This window comes from Mustela nivalis (genome assembly GCF_964662115.1).
Source record: "Mustela nivalis genome assembly, chromosome: 3".
NCBI lineage: Eukaryota > Metazoa > Chordata > Mammalia > Carnivora > Mustelidae > Mustela > Mustela nivalis.
Window position 1 is genome coordinate 169,185,757 of NC_139022.1, and position 12,047 is coordinate 169,197,803.

Here is a 12,047-nt window from a genome sequence, read left to right on the forward strand (position 1 = left end):
GTGAATAATGACTGAATTAATGTAATAAAAGTGAAGTATGATGAATCTGCTCATTCATGAACCTTTTATATCTTGATATATATTTTTTTAATTGGTGTTTTTTAAATGTATGCATTGAATTCAAAATTCAAAAGGTAAAAGAGGATACAAAGTGGAAAGTCTTCTTGCCCTGCCTTCCCATGACCTGTCTCAGTGATCAACATCCTATGTTATCATTCCAGAAACGTTTTAGTACAGAAGGGATTACACCTATATTTTATTCTCTCTCTCATTTTGTACCTAAATGCTTGCACAGAATAAGCCCTGCTCTACACGAAGTACTTCCCATTTAACAACTCAATTATCCTTCGCCACTAGAACACAAGCAACACCCTTGTTTCATGTTGAGAGCAGCATATTGTTTCTATGAGCTAATGCGCTTGCACTGATGGGCCCTTCATGCTGCTCCTGAGCATTTTCATCTGCGCACGTGCAGAGGCCGCATTTCGAGATGTGGGCCTGGGGGGCTGGGCAGAAAGTGCGTCTGTGACGATGGTTGGTGATACGGTGACACCCGCAGAGGTCACCTCCATTCACCACTCCCAAGACAACAGCTGCAAGCTTCTCGATCTTTGCCAATCTCTTGGGTGAAAACAGAACACACTGCAGTTCTGATGTGTAATTTTATTTTAGATAAATTTGACAATTTCATATATTTAAAAGCCATTTGTAATTCTTTTCCTGCGAGCCCTCTTTAACATCTTTTGTTCACTTTCTTGTTCTGTCTCAGTGATTTAGAAAAGCTCTTTACTTCTAAGAAATCAGCCCTTTGTGATATGAACTGTGTATTTATCTTCTCTGCTTTTTGTCTTTTAGTTACAGTGGACTGCCCGTTAGCAATTTTCATATTTTATTGTGTGTGTGATTTTTATCTTTCTTTTATGGGCTTGGGTTTTGTGTCCTGTTATTTCTTCTAGTGGGTCAGGTTTTCACTGCTGCTACTTCAGCCCTTTTTCTGACACTTACCTTGGTATCAAGGTGGGATATGAATCCAACTCAGTTTTTCTCCAAAAGGCTACTTAACACTATGAAAAAAACTTTCTACCTCTTTTAAAATGAAGTATTATACAAGTCTTCATCATTATTTCTAGAGACTGTTACAGAAGTAGATTTTTATTGTAAAAGAATGCAAATGTTGTAATTTGAATGACCTCATCAGTCAGCACAATCAGGGGCTTATAGAAAAGTAAAAGCAAACTGAATTTCTGAGTCTACCAGCTCAAAGGATCTTTACTCATCATGTTCTTAAGTAAGCAGAAATCCAGAAAGGACGCACATTCAATGGTCTTGGTCACTTTCTGGCAGATTAAGGCATTTGGCGCTGGGGACATGGGTGGCGGAAGTGTGAAGGAAGGAGGAGCCGTGGATCTGACTCCAGTGTGCTTATGTAAATATCATGTGGGGCCTTGCTTAAATTTGCTCATTTTCAGGTCTCACTCCTAAGGAGTTTAAGTCACTAAGTCTCAAATAAGGACAGAAATTGGCTTTTAAGTAAACTTATGGCCTGGATACAGGTGATGCCTGCAAAGCACTTTGAGAAATTATTACATTAAGAGTGGCAAAGGAATGCAGCTGAGTCATAGGTCAGATAGTAACCAAAAGGCTTTACTTCTATTACACGAAATATGTTATAAGAGTAGTCACTGTAACAACAGAGCTGGAAGACCGTCAAGTCAAAGCAAAAAAGTGTCTCTACATAACAAAAGAAAAATGGTTTCTTAAAGACACTGTGAGAGGGGAACAGAAGGCGAGCAACACCTCCAAGGGCTAGAGCAGGGGCTGTCTGATTAAAACAAAGGCAGCCAGAAACCAAAAGAATAAAAAGGCTAAGAAAAAGAATAAGAGGTATTCTTTTCAAAATCTACCAGTTCCTTTTGCCAAAACTGATTCTGTATATTCAGTGAAAGAAAGAGCTCTGTATATCTGGGAAACAGCAAGGTCAGATATTACCTGTGATTTTAGATGCTTATTTTTTACAAAATGCAAGGGCGAAAAGATGCCTGCTACTGCTCATTCTTTAAAAACCATACCCCAAATTTGAGAAGGGAAATTCAGAAATAAAAAATCCTTTTGCATACAGCCCACTGGTGGAACATAGCTGCCATGCTAGTGCACTGCAGAGAGTGGCATTCACATCACATCTGTGTGCGTGGCGCCCCCTGGGGTTGTGCAGCGACAGGGGTGTTTGTGCATAATGACCTGCAGAGGGCAGCATTAACAGAGATGTAAGCTCGTGAAAAGGAACCAATCTTAAATCTACCCTCTGAGTGGGATCTTAGGCATTTTCTTAATACCTATAATCAAAGGCCATGCAAAGAAACAAAGATAGATCATATGAGGCACACAACTATAATTTATTATCCAACTATTAAGAAAAACAAGAATTATACAGCCAAAGTGGTGCTGTATTTAGGAAGCAAAAGGCACGCTCTTACCTGCCGGGGCAGGCAGGTCAGCTCTCCTCAGATGAGTGGGTGGGCGACCTCTGGGTGCTCATGGCCCCTCTGCGTGCAGCTGTCATTGTCTGATTGCCTGAGCCTGCCCCCGAGCCCCAGTGCTCACGGTGCCCCCACCCCCCACCACCAGTGCCAGCTCTTGCCGAGCCCCGCAGGGGTCAATAGTGTCCACAGTGGCACTTGACTGTGTGCTCTTCCAGAGCAAAGACCGGGGGTTCCCAGAGCCCACATCTCGTGGGCGGGCAGAGGGCAGTAAGGAATAGTAGGAGGGGTCAGAAACGGTTACAGAAAACAAAGTACAGATAAACATAATACAAAGTAGCTGTTGCCACTCTAGAGGATTTAACAATTTCCCACTGACGATTTTCAAAGCCACCTTAAGGGCAACACGAGAAAATCATTTTTTTTAACTTTGTGGGAATACTTCTTTTTAACTAAATAGACTATCCAGCTTAATCACTTATTTCTACCAGTAAATCTGAATTTCCAGTTTAAAAAAAAAACACCACCTCAAATCTGTCATCAAAAACAGAGGCACTTCTGAAAATATTACAAAGAATGTATATTCAAAAACTGTGAAAAACAAAAATAAAAATACCACAGGTTGAGAAGGGAACTCTAAAAATCTCAAAACTGTTTTGATGTAAAACAGTCTCTGTGGGTATGTACTCTAACGTGGAAAATGTTCGTGGCAATGTGTGGAGTCTTACAGATTGGCTTAGAAATTCATCTTTACTCACGTATATTACATATGCCATGTATTTAATTTTACTTCGCCTTTCAGGAAGAAAGTGAAGATGAGTCCACTCGCATAAGCCCATGTACAAGCACTACAAGCCCGCAGAGGTGAACTCTGCCAGCCGTACCCGAGACCGATTCCTGACCGGACCGGGCGGGGTGTGAGCAGGGCTGCAGCAGGAAGTGTCCCTGACCAGACACCAGGCCAAAGAGTGTCCACAAAACACACCCACACCAAGTCAGTAACACCACACAGTGTTTCCTGAAAATATCAAGTACTCTGAAAAGACCTCGAAAAAGAAAATAAAAAGGAAAAAAAAGTAATGGAAAGGACAGAAGAGAAAAGATAAAGGTATCTGCCAAAATCAGAGGATCCAAAGGGGACACCACATAAAGGGAGGGACAGCTGAGGACAAGCATGAAAGGCAGAAGGAAGTGTCACCTACATTAATGTATGATGAGCCACTGGGGTCCCACTATTTCTCCAATTTTGGGTAAGGAGTTTAAGTGACTTTTTATTTTTTATTTTATTTGAGAATTACCTTATGTACATGAAGTGTCCTGTTCTAGGTTATTCTGGAAAACCTGCTGGGCATCTATGTGACTGAAGAGATGTTTATTACCAACCTGAACCTACCTTGGCAGTGATCTGAAACTCCTCGTGCTCTTTCAGTAGCTCTTGGGTGTGCTGTATGCTTGAGCCCGTGGAGGTGTGTGTGGAAAGATAGAACTCCCCGTTGTCATGGATCCATTCTAAAGCCTAGAGAGGGAAGGAATAGAGACGTTCATGGCTGAGCCCTGGTAAAGGCAGCCCCATTCCGTGTGCAGAGCAGGCAGATGTGAAGCCACAAGCCAAGGCTGGCACACACCTAGAAGTACTTGCCTCAAGGAGATGAGCTTCTGAAATAACTATTGTTAAGTCCACAAGTAAAAGAAAAACCCTGACATTCTAGGAAGCACATCACTTATATCACAATGATTCAACAGTTCAAGAGGTTCTTAGAGCTGTGAAATACAATCACAACAGAAGCAGCGAACACTAAGATCCTTTCTCTAAGATACTGAGAAGGTGTGGATGGGGGGCAATCTGAGAGCCGCACGCTGCTCAATGTTTAGGTCTTATTTCCTCTTCCTGCCTTCACTGAGTATCAGTGGGACCCACCACACTTGCTTTTTGGGGGTCCCATCCCATGATGCCCAAACATGCCATGGGGTTGGGGGACGCCAGCAGAGGATGGGGCCTAATCCTGTGGTGGCAGGAGAGAAGGGAGCACGCCTGAGAAGGGGGCCAGAGAGGCTCGGACTGCAAAGACCCAGTTCTAGTGCATACGCAATCTCGTGCCCTTAGATGAAAGTGGTTTTATCACTTCTATTTCCATGAAGCTAAAGTGAAATCAGACTTACTCAAACATATGCATCTAAAATCCCAACACTGTGGGAAAGAAACATAAAAATGGAGAAGCTTTTACATTTGCCGTTTGTAGTCTCTGGGTCATCCGTTGTGCTGTGCTCGTCTTAGAGCAGAAATGTCACCGTGTCTATTAGCTACGTCACAGCACCTACAGCATTTGAGAAGGCAAAGTGAGAAGGAAACCATGACCTGGCCAGATGACTTACCATGCAGCAGATTGCACGGGAATTATGGCCGTCAGGCTACAGCCCGCCCAGGACAGTGTTAACACTGCTGCCGGCTGAAGGCTGAAAGCAATGCTTGTCAATTCCCTCCAAAGGTCCCTGGTTTTTTCGTACTTAATCACACTATCTCCGGGGGCCTACTGTTGAGTCAGGTGCTACCTGGGGGACTGGGGAATGAGTGGAGCTTCGGCCCTGCCCCTGCAGACTGGGCAGGAAGTGGGAGACGAAGAAAGACACACGAAGACAAATGAGAACTGGGGCACCATACTTAGAACGGAGATCAGCAGAGGCGATGTCTAGGCCAGAAGAGGCTGGCTGGGGAAGCAACAGGTTCGGAAGAACAGGGAGAAAATCAGCAGCATAGCAGAGTGCGCCGTGGCCACAGGCTGCTGAGCTGGTCTGCTGCGGGGCCTAGAGGAGAAGCTGGAGAGAGACTGGAGGGCAGGAAGGCCCAGGAGCTCACCAGCACAGCCTCGACTTCTCTGTGAAAGCTAACAGGGCTGCCATGTGGAAAAGGAACTGCAGTACACAGCGAGTAGAAGAAGTAACCGGTCAGCAAATGGGCTCCAAGACTCAGGGAGGACACGGCTGGGGTTCCTACAGCGTGCTGGCTCTGAACGTGAAGGGGGAGGGCAGATCTGACAGGTGTGGGAGGTCCGCACCTGTGGGCCTCACGAAGGAGTGAAGGTGGGAAACTGGGAAAGAAAGGAACCAGGTGCTACACACCCTGGAAGGTGAGAGGGCACGGGACACACCATGGAAGAGGAGGGGATCCTGGGGGACACACCCCATAAGGAGGCCAGGGGGGAAGCCCACAAAGGACGATGGAGGCTGGGGACACACTCCATAAGATGATGGGGGCTGGGGGACATCCCCACATAGGACAATGAAGCCTGGGGGACACACCCCATAAGATGAGGGGGGACACCCACAGAGGAAGATGGAGCCTGGAGGACACACTCCGTAAGACAAGGGGGCCAGCAAAATCAACAAGACAGGAAAAAACAAGTGTTGGCAAGGACGTGGAGAAAGGGGAACCCTCTTACACTGTTGGTGGGAATGCAAGTTGGTGCAGCCACGTTGGAGAACAGTGTGGAGATTCCTCAAGAAATTAAAAATAGAGCTTCCCTATGACCCTGCAATTGCACTCCTGGGTATTTACCCCAAAGATACAGATATAGTGGAAAGAAGGGCCATCTGTATCCCAATGTTCATTGCAGCAATGGCCACAGTCACCAAACTGTGGAAAGAGCCAAGATTCCCTTCAGCAGACAAATAGATAAAAAAGATATGGTCCGTGCATACTATGGAGTATTATGTCTCCATCATAAAAGATGAATACCCAACTTTTGTATCAACAGGGACAGGACTGGAAGAGATTATGCTGAGTGAAACAAGTCAAGCAGGGAAAGTCAATTATCATATGGTTTCGGTTATCTGTGGAGCATAAGGAATAACATGGAGGACGTAGGGAGATGGAGAAGAGAAGTGAGTTGGGGGAAATTGGAGAGAGAGATGAACCATGAGACTGTGGACTCTGAGAAAAAAACTGAGGGGTTTGGAGGGGGGGGGGTGGGGGGCTGGGTAAGCCTGGTGGTGGGTATTGTGGAGGGCATGTATTGCATGGAGCACTGGGTGTGGTGCATAAACAATGAATCTTGGAACACTGAAAAAAAATTAAAAAGAAAAGATGAGGGGGCTTGGGGGACACCCACAGAAGATGAGGAGGGGGGATAGGGTTCATGAGTCCAGTTCTGGTCTCAGCAAGGCCAAAGTAGATACCACGGAGGCAGCTGGGATTTCTAAATCTGCAGACCCTAAGTGGGGGTCAGGGCTGGGAGGTACCAGCAGAGGAGGTAAGAACACAGGAAACAGAAGAAAGAGCCAGCCCCATGCAGCCTAGCAGAACGCCAGCGGGGAGCCTGGGGAGAGCACGGAGGAGGCCAGAGGAGCCTGGGAAGTCCGAGGGCCGGGACGCGCCCCCAGAGCCGGGGCCTGAATCAGCACTCTGCATTCCTGCCAGTTAAGCTCAGGGTGCCGTGCATCAGGGAGCGCCTCCAGAACTGGGGTTATAGATAAGCAGTTTCAGTGCAGGACTGTGAGCACAGTACAGAACAGAACCCAACAGGCTTGCAAAGGCCAGCACTTCCAGATTTCATTTTGGGCAAATGAACTGACTTCAGGAAAAAGCAACAACACATTCCATTGTTTTTCTCTATTAAAGTAATTATTTACAATTGTGTTCTCTGTAGCTAAATGACTGCTAGTCTTTCGGTAGAGAAACAATAAAGAAAGACATATGAGAAGAGATTATGAGACAATCTCTACTTAGAAACAAAACTAGGCCCCGTAAGTCTAAAATTCGGTTGAACTGTCATTAAATAAAATATATTTAAACACTGAAAAATGCTGCTTGCCACTTCTGTTGGGACTCTAACTACTTCTGGTAACATCAGCCGAGATAAGGGAAGGGCTGAAGCTGGTGCCAGGTCTACAGTCCAGGAGCTCTGGCTTACTAGCCTCAGGGGAACTAAGCCGTTCTGAGCCCCTCACTGCCCACCTGAAACCAATACTGACCAAATCGAAAATATTCTCCCTAAGTGGGAAACTGTGCTGAGGAAAATTCAATCTTTCTTGAGCTAAAAGATTTAACTGAATGCCAACTCTGTGGCAGGCACCGGTGAAATTAGAAGACTGTCCATGTCTGATAGTGACCACGACCCACAGCACTGAAGAGGCCCCAGTGACTTTAAGCTCCCCGACATGCAGAACACGAGATGGCTCACACAGGTGTTCTGCAAGCGAGACTTCTGCCCTCCGTGCCCTCCAGACTCTCCACATTCTGGACCAACAGCTTACGGATTCCTGTGCTACCGTTAATGCCAAGAAGTGACAGGAATCGTAGTTCATGTTAGGGTCAGACAGATTTTACCCTAAAACGATCTTCCACGATTAACCATACTGGTGGAAGCACTTATCCCAAAATGACTTCAGAAGACGGAAACTCTAGCCTTACCTTTTTACTTATTTTTTAAGTAGGCTCTACACCCACCATGCGGCTTGAACTCATGACCCTGAGATCAGGAGTCCTGTGCTCTACTAAGTGAGCAAGCCCCATGCTCCGCAAATGCACTCTCTTGAAGTCTCTGAATTAGTTAACTGCATGAACATTTTTTAACTCTGCTGAATTCTTAGAAATTCTGAAACATTTCTTACCTAATTTTAGCTCAAGTTATCTGAAGAACAAAATTTTATCTTGAAAATATAATTACAACAAAAAACAACAAAAAACCCACCCACTATAGTATTTCTACAAGTACAGAACCTAGCTTCTGCAACAATTTTTGAATCATTGTCATTAGGGCTTGTACCTGGTGGTCTTATGTCTGAGCTAATGGCAGGGGAGGCCAGCTGTGTGACACACTTGCTGAGGGCCCAAATCACATTTTTACAGGGTAGGGGTTTTCTTTTCATGACAAATTTATTTAAAAGACATGACTGTTTTGATCATTTGAAAGTGGTTTTCAAAAACGGCTGATGTGTCAAGAGCCACCCAGTGGAGGCCAGAGAGCACAGGGGAGCCTGGTGTAATGACCGACCTGCTTGGCACTTCGTTCAAAGACCACGTACTGCTGGCACTGGTCTAGCCGTCTCTTTCTCATGGTCCAATAATGCAATACCCTGTTCTCCCGCTGGAAGAGTTCATTCAAGATATCTAAGAGAGCAAAAACAAAGACGTATGTTGGTACTTACAAGCAGTGGAAACACTTGCAAAATCCCATCCAATGTTATTTAAAGACTTTATGCAAATGTCAGTGCAAGACAGAGTATTAGATTAAGGGCCACACAGCTTGCTCTCCCCACTCAGTGAGTGAGTGTGTCCACCAGAGCTCTCCTTCTGCTCTTACCCCAATCGGTTATCTTATGATTGAGGTCATGGGAAACTGAAGGCTGACGTCCAATATCTCGCGTTATCTGGATGAGTGGGATAAGCTATGCACCCCCTGCAGGGCAATCTGACAATGGCTGGAAAAACTTCAGGAGTAGGTAATTTGTTCAACAACATTAAAACCTTCTTGTAGAAGTTATTTAGTATATAGGATCTATGTCATAATGGTGAAGTACTAGAAGAAAACAGTTTTTTTTTCTTCTCCTTTTTTTAAAAAATAAAGACAAAAACAAAAATATAAATCATTAGGAGAAGCAAGGACACAAAGCAGAGAAGCATGGAGCCAGAAAGGCCAAAAAACCCCGATAGATAAAAAAAAAAACCCACCATAACAGTACAGCACCAATAAAAAGCAAGTTAAAATTATTGGAAAAATATAAGACACAGACCAAATGTACTTGCTAGTCAGGAAAAAGATGAAAGGTTCATTAGAAAAATGAGCAAAGTGTAAAAAGATTTGTTTTTATTTTTAGATTTTATTTATTTATTTGAGAGAGTGATCGTGCAAGAAAGCGTGAGCACAAGCAGGTGGAGGGGCAGAGGGAGAGGAAGAAGAGACTCTCCTCTGAACAGGGAGCCCTACATGGGGCTCAATCCCAGGACCCTGGGATCATGACCTGAGCTGAAAGCAGACGCTTACCTGACTAAGCCATCCGGGTGCCCCAAGCAAAGCATATAAACGTGAAGTTTGTAACATGACCACTAAATACACACAAACATGTTTAACCTCACTCCAACAAAGAGGCCATCCCGCACGCTTTTCCTGCAAGCACTGGTGCTATCCAGCACTGGCAGGATGGGGGGAGAGGAACATGCACGGGTGACCCCGTATTACTGAGGGGAAACAGCACCACTCTTGCAGCGGGCACTCTGGCAATAGGTGGCATCACCGGAAGCGCGCACATCTCTGAACCAGCAATTTATCCTTCAGATGTACAGTGCTTACACAAGCCATATGTACTCGGGTGCATGAACATGAAGGCACTGTTTGGAAAAACTGGCAGTGACATCTGAGCCCAACTAGGGGACAGGTTAAGTCAACTATGAAATCATTATACTGGACATTAGATATCCATATGATAGAGCAGATCTTTAAAGTCTGATATAGAAAGAGGACTAAGATACATTATTATTAAGTAGACTTGACACCCCGTGTTGGAGCCCAATCTGAGGCTTGCACTTACCACCCTGCGATCAAGACCTGAGCTGAGATCAAGAGTTAGATACTTAACATGAACCTGTGAGCAGGATTTACGAGGGAGCTCGGTGGTCATGCTCCACTATCTTTACTGAAAAAGTAAACTAATGTAGTGACACAAATTAAGACTTTGAAGTTTGAGGCTAGTCAAAAAATTAAGCTACCATTTAAATAAAAACATCACGTGTAAAACTAACATGAGCCAATGGGTCATTTCCAGGCTCTTCTTTCTACAGTCCCTGCCTGGGGCCCGACTGACTTGGGGAGAGTAAGCGGCCAGGCAGAGCATGGAGCACCCCACCGGGACTAAGACGGAAACCCCCCTGGGGCTTCCTCATGCCCCTGAAGGACTATCTGGGGTCCTGGGACACAGTCTCTTCCGGCACCATCACCCTTACATGGATTTACTGCACTGTTACACATGTAAATCTCTTGTCCCCAAGTGCCCAATGAGAGAAATGGGACATTTCGGTTTTAGCTCTTCAGAGCATCCAGAATGATAACACAGAGCAGCAAACACAGTGACCACCCAGGAAATGTGCATGTGGGACACACACTCCTCACACGCACACACACCCCTCGGACTGGTACAACGTGGTAAGGATCCTTACATCTGCGATCAAAGAAAGCCGAGTACAACCAACAACCAAAGGCAATACTGATGGAGGAGAGAAAGGCAGTGACGGTCATAGGAAATGAGCCAAATGAACTGATCACCAATGCCAGTAACTTGCTGAGAAGTGGCTGTGTTAGTCACTCATCTCCCCGAGAGAGAAATCCACCAAAGATGACTCTCCTCTGTGTAGCCTGGGGACTCTACCAATGTGACATTTTTCTGTGACAACTCTGACAGATGAATCCAGATGAACAAGGAGGGAATATAAGGTACAAAAGTTTCTGCCCATTGTATGGGTTTAAAAAGTGAGATGAATCATTTGTTAATGGGTTATGAAACCCAACTCTGAGCGCTCAGGCTGTGGGCCCAGGTTCCTCCTCTGTTTACTGCCAGCCTCTGAAGCCCCCGGGAGGACGGCAGGGGCCTTGCTGTCAAGACTCTCTCAAACTCTTATTCATTTTTCTGAGGATCTATTTCCAAGTCATCTTAATTGTAAAAAACAAAACAAAACAAACAAACAAACAAAAAAAAACTATGATTAAATCCAAGTTTTAAGTTAGAGAACACCTTCATGTATTTTCATTGTTAAGTACTCAGTCAGAATTCTAAAGTAAAAACCCTCCGTCCCCCTTGCTTCTATTCATACTGATCCTATTAACAGTTTAGTATCAAATTTTCCCAGATCAGTTTCTACGCACTTACATTATATATATGCATACATAAAAACATACCTTTATAGACTTTTACACTCAAATGATACCAAAAGGTATGATATTTGGCAATTTGATTTTATTAATGCTTTAAGTATATAGAATCAATAATACCTTCCAGCAAAAACTTTGGTGTACAATTTCCTGACTTGAACTTTTAAAAGTATTTGACTATAGATAAATTCTGGTTTTCCTTTTCCCCTAATTTACAATATTTTCCCTTGCTTGCACAAAATAGTCCATGCTAATAAATATCATGCTGCATTCTGTCCCTGCTTATACTCTTCAACTTCAAAAATTGCCAATGAGATAGATTCTGGTTTTCCTTTTCCCCCAATTTACAATATTTTCCCTTGCTTGCACAAAATAGTCCATGCTAATAAATATCATGCTGCATTTTGTCCCTGCTTATACTCTTCAACTTTATTCAACGAAGTATCAATCTATATCATTTGCTTCATATTTTATTATTAAACAAAGGTAACTGCCAAGAATGTTAATATGAAACAGACATTTAAAATGAAGCCGTGGGTGGCTCAATCCGTTAAGCAGTTAAGCGGCCGCGGCTGCTTGGCCCAAGTCATGATTCCAGGGTCCAGAGGTCAAGCCCCGCATCAGGCTCCCTGCTCAGTGGGGGGTCTGCGTCTCCCTCTCCCTCTGCTGCTCCCCCAGCTTGTGCTTGTGCTCTCTCACGTGTGCTCTCTCA

General features: G+C 44.5%; 1 protein-coding gene across 6 annotated transcripts in view; it reads right to left on the bottom strand.

The window, feature by feature from the left end:
* The window catches only part of TRIO (trio Rho guanine nucleotide exchange factor), a 337,805-nt gene that overhangs the window by 109,617 nt on the left and 216,141 nt on the right, over positions 1-12,047 (bottom strand). For all 6 annotated transcript variants that reach the window (XR_014310227.1, XM_082725152.1, XM_082725151.1 and 3 more), the window contains exons 20-21: positions 8,468-8,583; positions 3,871-3,993 (exon numbers count right to left, since the gene is read on the bottom strand). Coding sequence is in view for 5 of the 6 variants with exons in the window: in XM_082725152.1 (XP_082581278.1) it covers positions 3,871-3,993; positions 8,468-8,583 (239 nt within the window). In the remaining variant the exon portion in view is untranslated. The remainder of the gene's footprint in view (positions 1-3,870; positions 3,994-8,467; positions 8,584-12,047) is intronic.